The sequence below is a fragment of the Gymnogyps californianus genome, chromosome 4 (assembly GCF_018139145.2).
Source record: "Gymnogyps californianus isolate 813 chromosome 4, ASM1813914v2, whole genome shotgun sequence".
NCBI classification, from domain to species: domain Eukaryota; kingdom Metazoa; phylum Chordata; class Aves; order Accipitriformes; family Cathartidae; genus Gymnogyps; species Gymnogyps californianus.
The window spans coordinates 14,635,870-14,656,125 of NC_059474.1; the positions used below are offsets into that span (position 1 = coordinate 14,635,870).

Sequence of the window (20,256 nt, forward strand, 5' to 3'; positions counted from 1 at the left end):
TCAAAATGAAAAGTCCTAGCCATCATTGCTATGTGTCCCCAAAGTCTTTCTCTGTTGTATGGAAAAGGTCAACGGGAAGTCAACAGACGAGAAGAGGAAAGGAAAACATGTAGCAGTGTTCTTTCAACAAGCTACCTAGCCTACATTTATATGCTGTATATGCACATACTTTCTAAAATTTGCAGGGCTGACATGTTTCCCTTTCTTTGCCCATCTCATAGAGACATTCTCAGGCTTATTGAGTGTGCCATGCACTTCGAGATCCCCAGTTCACAAAGAAACTTAAAGCATTGCTTACTCATTGACAATTTATACAAAATTAAAAAAGAAGCCCCCACACTCCCAGGGTGATGAAATCACAAGTAATATTAAACAGCCCTCAGTCCACAAAATGCCACCCTAAAGACTCTGAAAGGACCTCCTCTGAAACTCCATGATAGTTAGTAGCCTGACATTTCCAACAGCACACCCTGATCATCTCTTTCGGACTTCAGTACCTACCAGAAGGCTCATTTCAGTAATAAGACTCCTTCTTTGTGAACTTTAAAAGTCAGTAGCTCTCTCCTTAGCACCTTCCGGGAGAAAATGTCAGAGTATATCCTTTTCCAAAACAGTATGGTTCACATTCGAACATGAATTTGACTTTTTCTTCCTTGTTTACTGTGACCCTCATGCAGAAGATTTCCAAATGCTGCCAGGCAGGCTGTTCCTACAGGGAATGTTGCATCGTGGGAGAGTGTGTACGTGGAGAACAGCTTACCGTGTTGAAGTGGAGGACCAGTAAGCGTGCCTCTGAATTGCCTCGGTGTTGACGGACTCGTTCTGGCAGAAGGCTTGTGTCACTACATAAAAAGGAATATTTGTAACTGTGCTGGAGAAGCGAAGCGTTTGTTAGTAGGACAACAGCACATGGGAATACCAGCCAGGGCGGATCAAGTTTTGCCAAGCCGTTTCTCGGCGCAGACCAGGCTGTAGCCCTTTTATGCAAGCCTGGCTTTCTCAACGGCAGCCGAGCCGAGCCGAGCCGAGCCGAGCCGAGCCGAGCCGAGCCGAGCCGGCCCGCGGGCGCGCAGGCAGGGCGGCGCAGACCGCAGCCCCGCGGGCGGCTCCGCTCCCCTCGCAGGGGCAGCCCGGGGGAAGCTGCAACGCCAGCACCGCGGTACGAACTGCAAGGCTTCCTCTGACCCTGAAACCGACCATTAGTCACTTGAAAGCCAGGCTTGCACAAACAAATATTTTGTGTAGCTGTTATGATTATTGTCAGTAACTGTCCCCATTGTTCAGGCGCAGGAATTCCTTTGGTCTCATAAATACTAAACCAAGTCCTCCCCTCCCCCCTTTAACTGTCAGATAATTACACAGTTGGCTTTAGAGTTTAACTTGTCAAAGGAGTTTCATTACTTTGTTCCTTTTGGGCAGCTTCCACTATTGTGCCTTCTGAACACTAAACAGAACCTATATTAACTGTCAGTTAATTACACACCGTTTTTCTTCAGTATTTACCAGTCAAAGGGGCAGGTAGGCTGCAATCCTATCATCTCAATCACTGTCTCTGCTCACAAAAGAATCAATAAAGATGAGTCACTTAGTGTCACCCAGTGTCTGATACTCAAAGCCACCCATTCCTAATTGCCTTTAGAGATGGATGATAATACAAACTTTGAAGTGATAATCAGCCTAATGAGTGGCCTTGCTGAGAGGGTAGATCATGTGTCAGAACAGTTTGCAGATGCTTACAGGCAAACAAAGCCAGCTTTCCTTTTAGACCTGAGAGGACCATGGCGAGTCTGGTACCCAGAGCCCAGCACAATGGCAGAGACTGGAGCACAGCAGGACGCTGTAGCCTGCTGATCACAACTGACTCCATCCATCTTGCTCTTTGCCTTTAATCAGCACAGTCAGAACAAGTCCCCCAGATCTCTGCATGTTTATGCTGGATGTTTAGGCAATAACTGTGTAAAAGATAAATTCTCTGATTCTGAGTCATGGGATTTAAATAATAGTGATTGGACTTGATAGGTAATGGCCGGGGATCCCGGCTAAAACTACTGAGTAAATGTAATTAAATACAATCGGGTGCAGTCAGCCAGGCAAAGGCAGAGACCATAAAAGGCTCATTCAGACAGCAATGAAAACAAACAACGTCAGCAACAAAAACAAAAACAGTGTTTGGTTTGCTAATAAGAGCATAATCTGAGGCCTGATCTACACTCAGTTTTTGCACCCAACAATCTGACCAAATCAATAATTTGAAAAAAACAGCAACAAACAAACAAACAAACAAACAGACAAATTAAATTGTTATAAACCCGTAGTCTGCATGCAGTTATATTATCATAAAGACATTTTCTTTTCAAAATAGTTAAGCTGTCATAAATTCAGTCAAGTGTGAACAAATAGGCTATGACCAACCCCAAAAGGGTTGTTTTGATTTAACAATCCTTTACCAATTTAGCTAAATTTTGACAAGAGCTGACTGTGGACATGACTTCAAAATCATCTCACAGAAAGACTGAGAATTTGTAGAATTACACCAATTTGATTTCAAAGTATAAATGAAATAGATGAATGTGTATAAATGGACTGGTTAATGTGTTTAGCAATTTGGACGTAACAATTTAAAACTATTTTGGGGACAAATGCTAAAATCTGTATTCACTTTCTTAGCACTAGTTTTCAGTGATTCACTGTGAGTCAGGGAGAGAAAGGTGGTGAAAAAGCTGAACAAGTGCGTTCAGGATTTGACAGTGTTTTAATAAGAAGCTGGCAGATGTTTTTATATTTTGTAGTCAACTATTTTGCTTGTAAAACCTGTCGTGCAAATAAGGAATTATTGAGATAAACCAAATAAGAAACAGAAATTGTCATAAAAGCAAACTAACCCTTTGAAATGAAAAGCAAGATTATTGCTGCCTTCTAAAAAAACTACAGAATGAGGCCTCTTTCAGATAAAACCAATCACATTTACATATTTTTACCAGCTTTACATCTGCCTTGCTTCCTATCTTCAAGTCAGTGAGAAAAGTGCAATCTTTAGGATATGAATGGACAGAAAAGATAGCCTTTTATTTTTTGTAGTTCATGTATGAATATAACAGAAGTGCCAGTGGAAAGGTTTTAGAGCTGTCTGATTTTATTGGAGTTTTTTGTTTTGAGGCAGCTTTCTCTAATAAGTGATGTCTAGTAATACTTGCTGTATATTCATATGGAAACCTATGTCTTCAAGCTCTCTGCTATAATTAATATCAGTAATTAGCCCCACCTAACACTATCTGAAACTGAATTCACAATAAGGAGTTAGTTTAGTTCTTTTGGTAAAGAACATGAGAAAGAAAATACTTTACTGAATTCATAAGTGGGCTCCAGAGACACACATCCACCAGTGGTCATAGGCTGCCAGTGATCACACAGGATACCTAAGGTTCCTGAATTTGCAAAGCTGAAAACACATATGACTGTCTGCCAGCACTGTGCTTTCAGTCTTGTGGTAGCCAAGCTAACTTAGCTCTGCTGAGTTCCCTCAGTGGCAGCTGTGAATGACACAAGAGTTTTCCACGTGTTGAGGCTGCGGGCTTGTTCTCTACAGACCAACTGCCCCTTCGTCTCTGCCCACAAAGCACCACAGAGAACCGGACTTCTCTAGCAATGCTACCACAGAACTTTTGGGAAGTGGTTTCGAGCTGTGGAGGCACTTCACCTTCCTTCTTACCTGGGGAATCAGTTGGGAAAGACCACCGCGGCCATACTAAAGTAATATTCTTCTCCAAGGCAAATTCTAACCCACAGCTATATTTCTCCTACAGATAATATTCCTTTAAAATCCTCTGAACTTACACATTTATAGTCCATATGACTCAAGTTAATTTTTAAGTAAGTAATAAAGTTAATAAACATTTTTTTTAAAATCACTGAATAACCCCATATGCATATGCATTGGACTATATGCACACCATAGGTTCATGCTAATTTAGTTAAACACGAATGTATTCACAAGCATGCAAGTCTAAAAATGCCCTTTCAAGCACAAAATATTGCTATCATTACATATCCTGTCACTTATAATCACATTGAAAATCTCCGTCTGAGCTCTAAAGCGTGTTGGACAAAGGGAAAACTTACCTGTGGTCAGACCTATAGAACTGAAGTTGATAATTTGTGATTAGTTAACGGAAATGTGTTGACATATGAATTACGGTTGCAAGTTTAAGCATGTATGTTGCAGGCAACTATGGGTTGGAAACGAAAGGGACAATGGATTGAATAAATGGGTTTGGTGATGCATGATAGCTGATACCCACTCAAGTAATCTTGATTCAAAATTTGTATTGTAGGTAGGGATGTTGGAATCCATGTGACATGATACACTGCAAGGAATTTACTAACTTTTTTTTAAACAAAACAAACAGGACTTTTAATCTTTGACATCCACTCAGTTGATACTAACCTTAGGATATGAGTTTACTATTATTTTGATATCTCCTATTTGTATTATTGCATCTTACAGTCATAAAGAAGGGTTTTTTCATGCTCAGCTCTGTACAGGTAACAACCAAATAATCCATGTCTGAAAGATTTCCCAAGATATAAAGCCCTAAGAAAGAGAATTATAGCTATGATTTTTAGAACTGATTTAATTTTTTGGATGAGCTCAATTTGAGCACCTTAAAGGGATTTGGTTATCAAAGGATTTTGAATTTCACATGTTCTAAAAATATCTTAAATTAGATACCCAGAAATAGAGGCAGCCATAATCACTAGTGATCTTTAAAAATCAGAGGTGTGGTTTCTCCATCAATTTATGTCACTCTTACACGGGATCATTGCTGAAAAAGGGAATCCTAACCTCCTAGTTGCCTCTAGTTATGCACTCTCACTGCATTAAATATGCTGGCACTCATGGTCATGAGCAAGCCAATCTGACAGAAATATAAGCCTACAGAAAATGCAAGGTGATCTGGTTGACTGGGCAGCCACACAAGTGGTAATGACAGCACATGGGCAGAGGCTGCCAGGGCCAGCAACAGGCAGGATGGGTCTTTCAGCACCAGCCTGCACTTACATTACCTTAAGATTCGATGTAACTGCACCCTGAGTCTGTGTTCATTTGCTTCTTGTAGTATGTACGCAACCTGCTGGTGCTTTGCCAGTAAGCAGACAAAGAAATACAAACAATACAATAAATATTAACCTTTAATAAAAGAAATACTTTAACTTCATGTTAGAGTGAGAGAAGAGCAGAAGAGAAAAAGACTGGAAAGCTTACAAAAGAATGTAAACTAAATATGCCCTTGCTTTAAGCTTTTGGGTTACATATTGAGATTTACAGCGATTATGAGTTTAAACCAGCATCTCCAAGCTCTTTTTCAAACAAGTAGCTCTAAGTGTTTCACAAATACCTATAAAATTCCATAAAACTTTCCATGAGGCAGCAAAGTATATCAGGAGCTAGTCACCTGCCAGTGGAAGGCAAGTACATCTTGAGGAAAACACAGCAGGGGTAGTAAAACCTAGCAACACTATAAATAATGGAAATCACAGAAAGAAATTAAAGTGGTTAAAGCTAGTTACTGGAGATGAAATTTGGCCAAGACGTGATGGTGTACAATCCTTTTCCCAGTCTCAATCCTATTAAAAAGTACCATGAAACTGGTACTGACAAACAGGAATGGGAATCTCCTTTTGTCTCATCTGAGACGTATCTCCAGAGTAAGTAAGAAGCTTGCTTTTAAAATGGTTAGCCCTGTATTTATTCCTTCTGAGCGAACATAAATTTTACCAATGATTTTAATTGGACCAGATCCTTAGTGTGTTAATGAATAAATTACCAAACCCACGTCCTACCTTTCTTGGAAATGTCTCCACTTCTCATATTCATCCAGTCCAGCTCTTCCCTGAGCTGCAACTCTGTTAAGTCTTACAAACTACTAGGGCAGGAGAGAACTGTAACTGTGGACCTTTGCAGCAAATTTTGAACATTTTCTTTAACACATGCCGTATGGTAGTATATTTTTAAGCAGATAAACTATATAGCAAAAGTCACACTCACAAAATCAAACGTGGCTTTTGCAAAGTCTTTTCTTATTTTTTAAAGAAAATACAGTATATGATCGCTGTTATGTTAAAATGCAGCCTGATTCAGCACTGGGCTGTATTGCCTTCCCTCCCATTGACTTCAAAATGAATAAGCTTAGCCTGGGTATTTGAGAATTCATTGCTGCTAAGACATATTCTGGCAGGTCAACACAAGCATTATTCATAGTCCTCAATTCAGTCTGTCATCTGAAATGAAAGAGAGCCTTTCTTTAAAAAGCTAAAATCCATCTTTAATTTGTTATCCTAGTAACTGTATCAAAAACTGTTTTAAAATAAATATTAAAAATGAAAGCAAGCTGATGAGCAATTGAAACACAGTAAAATAGATCTGGAAGTGACTGCAAGGCCACCAAGTCCAAGCTCCAGCTATTGCAGGCAACCAGCTCATATAATCTTTTTCATAAATATATCAAGCTCTGTCTTAAAAGCAGCTAGTTTTATTTCTTCAGTTACTGCTATTGTACAGTTATTTGTATTTCTTCCAGTTTGAGTTACAGATTCATAGATTATACGCCAGAGGGGACCACTGTGATCATCAAGTTTGACCTCCTGTATAACATAATCTGTAGGATTGCCCTGAATTCATTTAAGAAGCCAATGATTTTGCAGCCATGAGGTTATTGAGAAAAGGGCACAAGAGCCATAGTATCAGTGTTAGACTGATGGGATTAATCAACTCATGTTAACACACTGATTATCATATAGTAAAGGGAAATGTTTCAAAAGAATACTCCAGTCTGAAACGTAAAGTGAAATCATTTGGACTTCCAGAGAGGTCATGGTTGAAATATCACAAAACTCTCTTTACTCAAAGCAGATGCTTATTAAGATTAATTTAGTGTGAAAAGTGAACCAGAATGCATATAAAAGACAATGCCTCCTCAATTATGTAATAGGACACCTCCTCATTATATTGTGTTCACTGAAGATGATGGTATTTTCCTAGGGGATGTATAACTACAGTTTGCCAAAGTCCCTCTCCCTCATTTTAGATTAAATATCAGACTGCAGAGCATGAAGCCAAGTGAACAGAAACAAGAGAACTCAAATAAACATCAATTTAAATGAAAAAGAAAAGGCCTGTTATGTATGTTTTCTAAGTATACATGTTCAAAATAGAAAGTTACAATGATGCCAGGATACAAATACAAAGAAAAATTACCAGCATTTAATATAAACAAAAATACCTCTTTCCTACATTTGTACATGGATTGAAATGAAATGCAATCTATAGGTGTAAATATTCACGTAACTTTTAGCATAACTGGAACAACTTCTCTTTCTTGCCACCTTTTCTCTTTTTTTCCTGTCTCTTTCTGTGAGCTCCCTCCAGTGTTCTCAAGGAAGTATTGAATAATGTAATTTTAGTATATTCCATTTTTATCACAGGAAGTACCATGATAAGAAAGATTGCATTCATCTAACCTAAAATCATCTGTCTTGAAAGTAGATGCCCAGTCCAAGCTGAAAGTCTAGTCTAAACTAGATTGTGAAAATAGGCACTGCAAGAAGATGCATCTCACCCACCACAGATGTCCCTTAGAATGAACGGCACACTTTGCCGAAAGGACTACTGGCTGTAGAGGTGGCTAGAGAAGGAGTTGAGACTGTGTAACAACTTTGAGATTACTTAGAGTTAAGGAGTATCAATTCTTTCCTTCTTTTGCCCTTAGGGACTAACAAGAAGAATTTCTGCTCTAAACTGGAGGTTCATCAATAGGAAAGGACAGACGACCAGGAAAGCCTGGACACTGACTCTCAGTCATCAACATGAAAAGAACAAGTTGGCTCTAAGACCCTATCAGGTAAGGTACATTCTGTATAGCAATAATAATGCCTTTGTACAAGTCTAAGCTGAAAAGCTAAGGGGATATGATTACACCCTGGCAGAAAGCATTCAGGGCACTGAATCCAGTATGCTATGGACATGCTAGCCTGCTTGGAGCCAGCTCAGGGATCTCTATACAGCGCTGCTATGCAGGCTGTAAACTTGCCATAAGTGCTCTAACATGTATTTGCATCAAGTTTAACTCCTGCTTCTACCAAGGTAAGCAAGAATAGAGTCAGACCCTATATTTTCTATGCTTCTTCCACTCGCTTTGTGGAGTCACTAAATTGAGCTGATACAAATCAGAATAAACTTATTCTCTATAAGGCTAATCTGTCTGATTTATTTCTGCTGGTTTGTTTTTTGGGTCTGTTCACTGACAGAATAAACCAATATCAGCTGGGGCTATTGCAGTCCCTTTCTACCCTTTCTTCCCCAAGCTGTTTGTTCCCATCCCTTCCCTTGTACCCACACTTTGTGGTGCTTTGTGCAACTGGGCCACGAAAATGTTCAGGGAGCTTAGCTGTAGTAAAACTAGGCAAATATTGTGAGAACATACATAAGATTAAAGTCATAAGCAATAGAACTAAAGAGAACTTAATTTTGAGTACTGCAATGTCAATTAATTTGGTGTCTTTACTGGTGCTTGCTTTATTGTGAAAGCCACCATGACAAGCCACTGTACTGCTAATCTGCATGATATTCAGCAGATAGCGAGCCATTGCCTAACCTCAGAAATGTCAGAATGGAGCTGTGGAATTACTCCAGTCCTTTGTGGGTTTGGCAGACTTCGTAGGATCTCTAGTGACGTACGCTGGGCCTGATTCAAATCCCAACAACAGAAACGTCTTTGATTTGGCTTATTGTTATTTCTGACCTTATAAATGTGGGGAGCACTCAGGCATTAAGAAAGATATTGTTTCTCGGACATATCAGTTGGTCATTGCAGTTAACATCAAATGAAACAGAATTAAAATCCCATTTTGATTTCTCCTCTCTTACTTTTAAAGCACTCATAATAACATAAATTCAATGCCCATCCAACCATCATGGTTTGTTATGTACACACCAGGATTTGAGTTTCTTATGAGAAAATTGAACAAACATGGTCCATATTTCACAATTCCCTTTCTTATACCGCTGTCTGTAAATAACTTCAGAGAAGCTCTTTCCTTTTCCTCTCCTTCTCTCCTTTAAAATAATTCTTTAAATAGGTTCTTTTTACATTTTAATTTTTCTACCCTTTTTGCATTTTTGTTCTACCCATCCTCTTGTACGGGCCACCCCACCATCACTTCTGCATGTTGTTAATACGGAATCAATGGAAGATCACATTTAAATACAGTCCCTCTTTAATGCAAGACATTAGTACGCTCTGTACTGTGCTCCATGACTGAAGTTCATCTTAATATTTTATAATTCTTCTCCATTTTTCTTCTCCATTTTTATTAAGAGGTTGGAATTTTAGAGAGTAGCTAGGCTGGTTTTACTCCTAAACCCATGAATCTTGAGAAATAAATTGAATCTGGACTATGTTATGGGGAACTGCTGTGTCTGTGCTGCTTTTCAGTCTTCATAGTAGGATGGTTCCTGAAAAGTGTTTCTTTTCAACCTCTCTCCTACTCACAGTGGGCATATCAACATTATTTTTCTTGGGGAATTTCTAAAGGATTTCTTGCACGTATACTTTTAGCTCTGCTCACTGCCAGTAACTCAGAGCCTGTGGGACAATGTGAGCATCCCACATATACAATATTTATTGCATGTACATTTTCAAGCCAAATCCTCTTGCATCCAATATGGTGGGCAGTGGTGTGCAAAATCCAGGCCTGTCTGGTTTGTGCTCATTGTATCCCATTTCTAAGGCCCCACAGGCTGACAGCCACATATGTAGTCGTCAGGGATATTCATTCTCTTCAGTACCTATATTAAATTATACTTGTAAGAACTCTGCGTTGAGATTCCTTTGTATTGGCTGCTGCTCAATTTATAAGGGTTTGTCTACTCAGGGAAGCTTGTGAGCAGCAAACCAGGTTGTGAATGTACTAGGCACTAAACCAAGCTCTACCTAAAACATCTGGACATTCCTGTGCTTAACTAAAGCTGCCTCTTAACATTCATCAGTGCCATTTAGAGAGTGTTCAAAGGGCTCACTTTGTCTCAAATGGGTTATTGGCATGTATATTTTCACAATTCTTAAAATTCAGCTACATGGAGTTGTCTGTGCCCTGCCCCAAGACCTTCCAGTCCTATATTTGTTTTACAAGCTCTTAATTTTTTTTGCATTACATTTTGCTCCCAGCTTGAATTTATTGTAAGATTTGAATTGGTATAGACCTTATCTGCACCTCTTCTTCCACTTTTCCTCTTTCCTCTAAGCTCATTATTTTTCTTTTCTAGTTCTTAAATACCCATTCTTCTGACTGCCATCATTTGTCCAATGAAGAAGCTCTTCAGATAGCAGTATGTTAAACTATAGAATATGCAAGTCTGCAAATGTTGCAGGTCTAGCAGCAAAGAGACATGTGGGATTCTTGTATATGCAACATAGAGTTGGTCTGAGTATACACTCAACTATTTTTTTCAGGACTTCCAAAATCAGTGGTTTTAGAATGTCTGAATACATTTTTCATTCATGAAATGTTTTTCTTAAAAATACATGTAATATGCATGCTACTCCTGGAGAGCAAAATATAACGTTTTCAAGGCACATGAAAAATAACAGCTTGGGGCAGTGACAGTGCAATCCTTCCTGTATTATCTTGCTAATATTTTAGTGGCTGCTCTCAAAAACAACTTCACTGATGAAAATTAGAAGGTAATCCAGCTGTTTCATCAACTATCTACTAAGATTATTCAAGCACGTGGGAAACAATGCCTGTTGTTATTGTGTGTATATTTTTTGTTGTTGAAAAAAATATCTCCATTTTTATTGCTTGCTCTTTTTGCCTGGTAGACAACGCATGGCCTTGTTCATATATGTAGAGGCCAAGCTGCTTTTTCAACTTCTTAGACAAATGTTGACTGATGTTGTTGAAGAACTGGGAGAGAACAGTTTGACTTTGTGAGTCTCTCTGATAGTGTCACCACAGAATTCAGTAGACTGAACTTCTTTGTGTAAATGCCAGCTGTATTCTTTTCCTGCAGAGCTTCACAGAAGAAACCATCCAGTCTGCAAGAGTCTAGGAGGGTATGGGAAGTTCTCAAAGCAGAGAGACTTTGAATGAGCTAAAATCTCTTCAGCAAAATTTAAGACAAAGAACACTGTCTCTCTTAACTTTTTCCAGGTGTTTATGCTGGTTGTGGGAAATGACTGCCATAGGTATTACTGGCCTTATTTGTTCTAATTATGACAGTCATAACGGTGATATCTAGGTGCCCAATGTCAGGGCAGAGCGAGGACCAGCTGCTTGCTCAGGGATAGGGAGCTGGTTGCAACACCACAGCCAGCAGAGCAGGGCCTCGCCGGTGGAGCCTGTCCTGCTGCCCCAGAGTGAGGGGAGCTGGGCAGCCAGGGGCACCCCCAGCCCAGGGCATCGGGCACATCCCTGATATCAGCCCACAGGGACGTCATGAGGGAGGCCCCAGAGGAGGCTGGTCAGGGACAGTCAAGGCTGTTGGTGAGCCCTGATGCCCAAAACTCACTGAAATCAAGTGATATATAAATACTTCAAATGGGATTCAGATCTCCTTAGGAGTTAGGCTCCTAACTACCTTTGGCTTTGATTCTAGGCTTCCTCTTAGCTACCATTGCTTTGGATCCACTAGTCAGGTGCCATCCAAGTTAGATTATAATCTGCTTAAAACACTAGCAGCAAACAGAGTTATTAGTTGCACAAATACATTTGCTGTAACTACTGCTGCTGTTGGATCAGTCAAGAAGCAGTAGTGATAATAAGGCCAAAAAAATCTAATATACACTGTACTATAAGATTCAAAGCTTTGTAGGATAAGCACAGATCTGCAGGTTGACAATTTGAGTTGTGAGCAAAGAACTGAAGATTTTACCCTCTGAAGTCTGCTGCTTTGGAAAATAACATTTATTTCGGTGCATAGGTTAAATATATAACTCAAGTAATTATTTTTGTTTTAAATCTTGTCTATAAGGTAATTTTTTTCTGATGAAGACCTACAATTTTCGTCCTCACTTGGAATTTCACCTGCTTTTTACATACTATGTCCAAAGGCAGGGACAACCTTTCCATTTACGTGAGGAAGAATCAGCACTCCTGAGAATTATTCTTGCATGCAGTAGCCAGCTTTTTAACATTTCCATAGTTCAAGCTTAATTGCATTGAAGACACACACACTTCTTTGATGATGTAGTTTGGATAGCATATATCATGTTAGGATTTACATTACAACTAAAGAATGGTTTTATACACAATGTCTCTAAGAATCAAATATGCTTCTGAACAATTGGAAAATAAAGTTATCATTTTTTCCCTGAATTTCTATTGTTAGACATCATATATACAGATATATTTTAAGGCAAAAATATATTTTACATGAGAGGTTTCTATTTTTTTAATTATTTTTGGTGTAATTTTGGTGTGATGGTCTAGTTTCAAGAGGAATAACAGAGCCTTGATGTTACTGCCAATTGAACTGGTTTCTAGCAGTCAATATTTGCTGCCACAGACAATACAAGTTGCTTATAGCTATGCAGTTCATATCCATTCTTTCCACAAAACTTTGTTTCATTGTACACAGTGACCATACTTTCTTTGTACAGGTTGTACTGCCTTCCAATCCTACTTTTAAACACCAAAGAAGATTTCTTTACACATCCACAAAGTTGTTGTATTTACTTTGAGTTTAAGCCAATAAACATGCATGCTATTGGCTTAAAAGCTTAAACAGTCATCAAATACAGCTTCTCCCCTTTTGATTTGTCTTGATTACAAACGTGCACTGTAAGCAAATTGCCTTCCTTTTGATATTTTGTCCAGTCTGCAACACTGCCATCACATGAAGAAAGTTACTGGGTTTATGCCAGAAAAAATATAAAATATATAAAATGGACCGCTTGTAGTTTTCTATTGTCCATGCCAAATTAGGACCTTTGTAGCTGGAGTGCATTGGAAGGGAAGACATTCAGGAGCTCTATCCCTTTTGTTTACCTCTCACACAAAAGTAAATTACAATTCGAGGAGTTACCCGCCTCTGAGTGGAGGTGAACCCCATCGGCCCCTCTTTAATGGGCACATTGATTGATAACCACAGGGAAACATTGACTCCTTTTAACTGGCAGGTTTGCCCAGGACATTTTACTGGACATGCCTGCTAAGCAGGTACACCAAGACCTGATGATCAGCATGCTGTCCTTACACGGCTACAACTTGCTGTTGTAGTTTGCAAACTCCTAATTCCTCCTCTTCCAGACATGTTGCTGCTGAGGCACGACTGAATGCGCAGTGCATGCATTCTTACAGATTTACCTGCATTGCTTGTGGTGGGACTGTAGTCCTTTGTGTGTGTTTTGGAATTTTACTCCTACCTTAAAATCTTAAATTTCAAGGTTAGTCTTTTTAGCAATTACAGGAAGCTCCAGCATGTACTATTGAAACCTATCTGCTCCAAAGTAAGCTTTAAGCTTTCAAAACAAGGTGGCTGTGGAAGTGCAAATAACTACTGAGTAGATGCAGTTACTGTATACAGGAAGCTAGGATCAAGTTCAAATAAAAGCTCTGGGCACCAGTTCTTAGCAACTGATTTTAAAGCAGTTGTAATCTTCAAAGCTATCTATTTATCTCTACAGCAGAGGCCCTGGGTATTATATACCTAATGAGCTAGACCATTTGAGCAACCTTCTTTCACATTAAAAAGGTACTTTAACTTTTTCCTTTGCCAGATTAACTGTTCAGTCCGTTTCTGACAGATGAGATCAGCTATATGGAATTTTAATACTGTGTTTCTTTTAAAATGTGTCTCTGTTTATTTCCTTGTGCTCGAATGGAAGTTTTAAGACTGTTGAGGTTCAAAATTGTTTGTGTAATATTACTATTACTGTTTTGGGCTGTTTTTCAGTAACTACTGGTCACGCACATAAAGCACGAATAAATAAGTAAAAGTAGAAGTAAAGACACGATCTTGTTCCCAAAGAATTTCCAGCTAAGGTCCTGATCCAGTAAAAGGGTTATGTGCTTAACTGTATGTTCCATGTGTGGTTCCATTGACCTCAGTGGGAGTATTCACAGTATTCACAGTGGTTTAGTATGTGTATAAATCTGTGCAAAGTTAGGAGGTAAACTATAGTATGTCTGTTAAAATTTACTTTGCTTTAATGAACTGTAGTTTCTTTTTTCATCCAAAAATCTATAGAGTAGTCCAGTTATTTTAGCAGGAAGGGAAGGTGAAGTTCAAAATTTCAAAATAACTTTCATATTTCTACAGTTTAATTGTAAAAAAGCAGCACTCTAATAGCAAAAATCCATAGATTCTTATCCAATGCCCACTTAAATGGTAATACTTCAAGGGAGTGTAAATGTTAGCTTAATTAAATGTTGGAACAAGCTATATAGCTGAATATGCACAAAACCAGAGGTTAATTCTATCACCTACATTTTCAGGAGCATACTACCGTGGGCCAAGCTGTGAATTTCTTATTTCTATTGGCAAGAAGTTACCTGTGCAAGTGCCTGTGAAATAACGTGTTTGTGGAGTGAGGCATTAGTTACCGTAAGTATGGCACACCTATAGCATATGAAAACTATCCTAACACATAACATTGGTGAACATTTGTCAAAAGTGTCTTCAAGGAGTTTCAGACTGAGGGTGTCAGTGTGATCTAGACATTCCTGGAATTTTATTAAGTGTGCTTACTTTGGTTTTGGTAATGCAAAGAAAAGGAAAACAACCAATTTTAGGAAACATACTTGAAAGTATCTGATTTACTATGTGTAAATTCCACACAGCTTTATTAAATACGTCCTTTGCTAAAGTATCTTTATACTGAATTTCTTAATCTTGAAAAAGCAAAGACATTTGGCTCGAGGTTCAATCAAATACTGCTGGCATTCCTGGAATGAAAATTTTAATCTCCTTCGTTGTCCACTTTTTTAATACCTTAAATATATTTTCATGGTAAATCCAGCACCGAGGACAGGGACTTAAAACAGTCTGTTCCTTTAATTAGAAATACATATCCGTACCACAATAAAAACACAATTTAAAATAGAAGAATAATAACAAAATATGAATGAATACTAATCACAATATAACTGTGAGGGAACCACTAATCTATAGCTAAGGCTGAATTGATGAGAATTGCACTGAAAGCAGAGTAGTAATCAACAAGGGAAGAAAGCCTGATAGTCTGGAGTAGATAGGAAAAATAGTTGTGGTTGATTAAGCTCCAGTCTGCTGGGGAGAGGCAGGATTTTGAAATTGTGTTCTTTGGAGACTGTCTCAGGGAACGTGCCTCTGGTCAGTGAGAGCACAGTTAAAAACTACATGGTATCTGCTGGATCCCAGAGCATTATATGGCATATATAGAGATATATAGATATGTAACACCGCCACTGGTTATTTGGTCAAAAGCTTTCCCCTCCATGCAACACGATTTCATGTAGCTAGTCTACTGCACAGGACATGGTAATAAGGTTGCCTCAATAACAAAGGTTATTTCACAAAGCTTTCCTCAGAAACAGTTAGATTACAAACAGCGCTGTATTGTAACCGGCTGTGTGATACATCTTCCAGGTACCGGTGTGATACTGTCCCAGCGTTGGATGGCAGCAGATCGGAGGACCTTGGAGGTCAGCTTCCTGGTGGAGAAGCAACCATCGCTGCACGATCGAGGTGTAACAAGGCTGCTCCACCTATACAGCTCAGAGATATGTCATCAGGGGACGTACACGTGTGACCATTTCCTAAGGGAATCTCACACCAGCGCCAATCCCTGATCCCAGTGCAGATCTGCTAACATGCATTAATCAGCTCTCATTAACCTGTCTTTCCACGACCAAGTTGCCAGGCTAAAAACTTGGGAGACTGCGTATAACAGCACCACCTGGCGACACCTGCCACGCCGCCATAGCGGAGTGGTCTAGACGTCAAGGTTTTGTTGGCACATAAATTTTAGTCCGCAAAGTTGCTATTAGACAGGCGGAGGCAGCAGCCAGGTGCAGGGCAGCCGTGTCCAGCCCTGCCCCAGCGCTCCCGCCTCGCTGCGCCCGCAGGCAGGCGCTGCTTTCGGCTGACGCGAGCTGAGCTGCGAAGGCCGAAGGCAAACGCTTCTCCCGAACTCGAGCACCGGCTGCCCGCGGCTGCCCGGGCTCGGCGTTGCACACCCCGCCGCGGCCCAGGCGGGCTCCGCGGGGGCTGACGAGGAGCTTGGCCCCGCCGCCGGACGGCGGCAATGAATTAAACTGGGAGCGCAGAGAAGGCAGCGTGGGGAGCTGGCCTCCCCCGCACCCCTACGCAGGGCGGAACGCGCCGCGCGGGGCCGCGTTGCGCGGGGAAGAGTGCGCGGCGGCACCGGCCGGCGGCTGAGGGGGCGGGCCGCCATGGCGGTGGACATCACCCTGCTCTTCAAGGCCAGCGTGAAGACGGTGAAGACCCGCAACAAGGCGCTGGGGGTGGCGGCGGGGGACAGCGCCAGGGACGAGCTGCTCAAGCGGAGCGCCGCCCGCTCCAAGAGCGACTTCACCAGCCGGGCCCGGGAGGTGGTGAGTGCGGCGGCGGGCACCCAGGCGCTGGCGGGGGGGGGGGAGGACGAGCGGCGGCCGGGCCCGCCGGTGGCCTGCGCTTGACGGCGCCCCGTCAGCGGCCCCGCCTGGGCGCCGCCGCGGGCGGCCCGCCCCCCTCACCCCCGCCTCGGAGCGGGCCGCCGCGTCCAGCTCTCCCCGGGGGCCCGGGGCGAGCGAGCGGGCCCCGGAGTCGCCCGCAAACAACCCCGGGGCAGCTCTTTCCCACGCGGATGTGGGCTGGGAGGGCGGGAGCGCAGCGTGAGAGCCGGGAGCCCGGCGGCTGATGTGGCGGCTGGGGAAGGCTCCGCGCCCGCCTGTCGCCCGCGTTCCCCTCGGCGCGGCTCCTGCCGGGCGGGGGCCCGCTCCGCGGCAGGGGCCCGCAGGGCCGTCCCGGGGGGCTCTGCTGGCTGCGTCCCCTTCCTGCGAGGGCTGACGCTTCTAACCGGGCGAAACCGACTTTCCTTCAGTCTGTGCCGCGGTCGTGCCTGCGTTCACACGAGTATTTCCTCGTGCCAGTTGCCACGTAAGGGAGTGCTTCCATAGCAAATATGAGCATAAGCGTTTGTAATGTTGCACTATATATGCTGTCTTTAGTTTTTTTTTTTTTTTTCCTATCACACGGTATGGCTGTAAAGTGCAAGTTTATACCAATTACATGTAAAAAGGTAATCAGAACATTTTAAGACTTGAAAAAGCAAGCACAGAGAAGTTAAGGAATTACACAGCTGAAGGCTGGCCAGCATTAATAATGGTACTCAGTCCACAGTCATGCTGTAAAAACAAATTTCTTGCAGGTTATTTTCCTCCATACCGAGTAAAAGGCAGGGAAAAAGGTCTGATACCAAAGCAAGGTTTGAGTAACACGTTTCATAAGGTATTGGACCACACTTTGAAAAACTAAGAGAAAAAGGCTGCTCAGTACACTCTCTGAGGAGGCAGGCTTACAGAACGCATATGCAAGTTTAGGACTAAACAAAGAATGCACAAGTAACCTTGTTCTGTCATTTTCTAACTTATGAATAATTTATTTTTTCAAGCACGGGTATTAATGTCACATTTCTGTACTCATTGTACTTCTTCCAGTTCTGAGAGAGAGTACTTAAAAACTAATGTGTTTTATAACACTTGATGTTTGATGTTCAGTAGCTCAGTGATTACGTTGAGGCTTAAGCAGAGGATGGCAAGCTGGGTACCTGTTAAATGAACATATAATTATTAACCGTTACAAAAAGTTGATTTAAGTGACTTGTCAACTGTGAGTTCTATGGTAGGGATCTATCTGCAGTGATCAGACCAGTCCATAAAACTACATTCAAGATCTTTGTTCATGAGATCTGCCTTTTTTCCCCCACTGCATCTCCTGATTTTAACTAAAGATATTACACATTCTGTGGTGTTAGAGAGAACAGACTCCTTCAGTCTTACCCCAGAACAGGGCAGCCTTTTTAATTTTTAACACAATTTGTGTGTGTGTAAATTCCTAGGATTCTAAATAGGATTGAAATTTTATCACAGGGCATGATGTTGACATTTATCTGCATCATCAACATGGCTACAACTTTTAAACCTACCATTCAGAACTCCAGCACTTGGGCTGATGCTGAGGGCAGGTTGTTGCCCTCTAAAAGTTTAGCACTAGATGATGTTTGGATGCTTTGCCAAAATGTTTCACAGTTATTTGCGGTAGCAGAGGAAGCAAGAGGAAATCTGAGGGTTTTAGGTTCCATTCTAGATACTCCTATAGCCATAGACTTCTGTTCATTCCCTCCAAAGCTTTTTACCTTCTGCCCCATTGCCGCCAGTACTGTCTCGGTCTGCACTTCAGTTCCTCCTTCTCAGTTTCAGTGTCTGTATTCCAAATAATTTATAGCCTCAGACTAGACTGACACCCACTTCTTCCTCCCTCCTTGTCTTTTTTCTCTCTTCCCTTCCTACCACCAATGCTCCCTTGCATTTGCTTCCTCCCAGTTTTGGTTTTCTTTCTTAAGTTCTGTTCATACTCAAGCGTAGCCTCACCTTCATCTTCTCATTGCCCAGCCGTAGTCTTGTGCAGTGATGGCACGCTATACCTACATCCTTTTCCTCCTGCTTTAGTCTTTTGTTTCCCCATGTTCACAGCTACTATTTCCTGCTGGCCCCAGTCTTCTCTCTGAGCTCCTTGTCCTTTCTGAGTTTCCTCGGGGCACTGTCCAGGCAACAGAAAGAAAGACAAAGATGTGGATAAAAGTGTCTTGTTTAATTGCAAGAGCTTCAAGTGAAGTAAACAGTTAATGCCAACGTGGATGAGCTGAACGGTCTGTCTGAGGGGGAGAGTGCGTTTAATTAATGATACTTATGTAAACAATGACTTTAGAGAAGAAGCCAAGGCTAAAAATGTGTTGCTGAAGCATGTCTGAACATGATTTCTATCAACATGCTGATCAGTGAATAGGAGTGAGATGGTGTTGTGGTTTAACCCCAGCCAGCAACTAAGCACCATGCAGCCGTTTCCCCCTCCCCCTCCCAGTGGGGTGAGGAGGAGGAAAGGAAAGAAAAAAAAAAAAAAGTCGTGGGTTGAGATAAGAACAGTTTAATAACTAAAGTAAAATATAATACTAACAATAGTAATAATGAAATATAATAGTAATGAAAAGGAATATAACAAAAAAAGGAAGGGGGGGAGGGGGAAGAAAAAAAACAGTGATGCACAATGCAATTGCTCACTACCCTCTGACCGATGCCCAGTTAGTTTCTGAGCCGTGATCCGCGCCTCCCGGCCAACTCCCCCCTGTTTATATACTGGGCATGACATTCCATGGTATGGAATATCCCTTTGGCTAGCTCAGGTCAGCTGCCCCTGCTGTGCTCCCTCCCAGCTTCTTGCACACCTGCTTGCTGGCAGAGCATGGGGAACTGAAAAGTCCTTGGCTTAAGATAAGCGCTACTTAGCAACAACTAAAACCTCAGAGTGTTATCAACATTGTTCTCACACTAAATCCAAAACCCAGCACTGTACCAGCTACTAGGAAGAGTTAACTCTGTCCCAGCCGAAACCAGGACAGTAGTAAAATAAACTATGATTTTAATTGCTTGTTTCAGCCAAATACAGTTTGGTTTGATTATGTATGTATTAAACACTTTCAAATACTTTGTTGTAGCCTCACAATTAAAAATTTAGCTGCTTCTGCCAAGACTATGCAACTTAGCTTGCAAATGTAGTCTGTGATAGATGCATTAATTCTTTAACATATTTCTTTTTTAAAAAGCTCTCCAAAAGCTAGTGAAGTCTTCCATGTCTGTATACAGGTTTTTTGTTTATTGTTTAATCTGAGGAACATATCAAATGGTTAACTACTGTTGTCTTTAAAACTTGTTGTGAAGGATACTGGTCAGAATCCATATAGGATAACGGTGGAGACCCTGAATAACCTACACCTAGTCACCACTTTTATTATGCCTTATTTGGTTGCAGAATAGAATAGAATATTTTCAGTTGGAAGGGACCTACAATGATTATCTAGGCCAACTGCCTGACCACTTCAGGGCTGACCAAAAGTTAAAGCATGTTATTAAGGGCATTGTCCAAATGCCTCTTAAACACTGACAGGCTTGGGGCATTGACCACCTCTCTAGGAAGCCTGTTCCAGTGTTTGACCACCCTCT

General features: G+C 41.3%; 1 protein-coding gene across 1 annotated transcript in view; it reads left to right on the forward strand.

The window, feature by feature from the left end:
* Positions 1-16,418: 16,418 nt before the first annotated feature.
* STX18 (syntaxin 18) overlaps positions 16,419-20,256 on the forward strand; it is a 73,663-nt gene continuing 69,825 nt past the window's right edge. Inside the window, exon 1 of the mRNA XM_050895310.1 lies at positions 16,419-16,593. Coding sequence (XP_050751267.1) covers positions 16,432-16,593 — 162 coding nt within the window. The 5' untranslated portion in view covers positions 16,419-16,431. The remainder of the gene's footprint in view (positions 16,594-20,256) is intronic.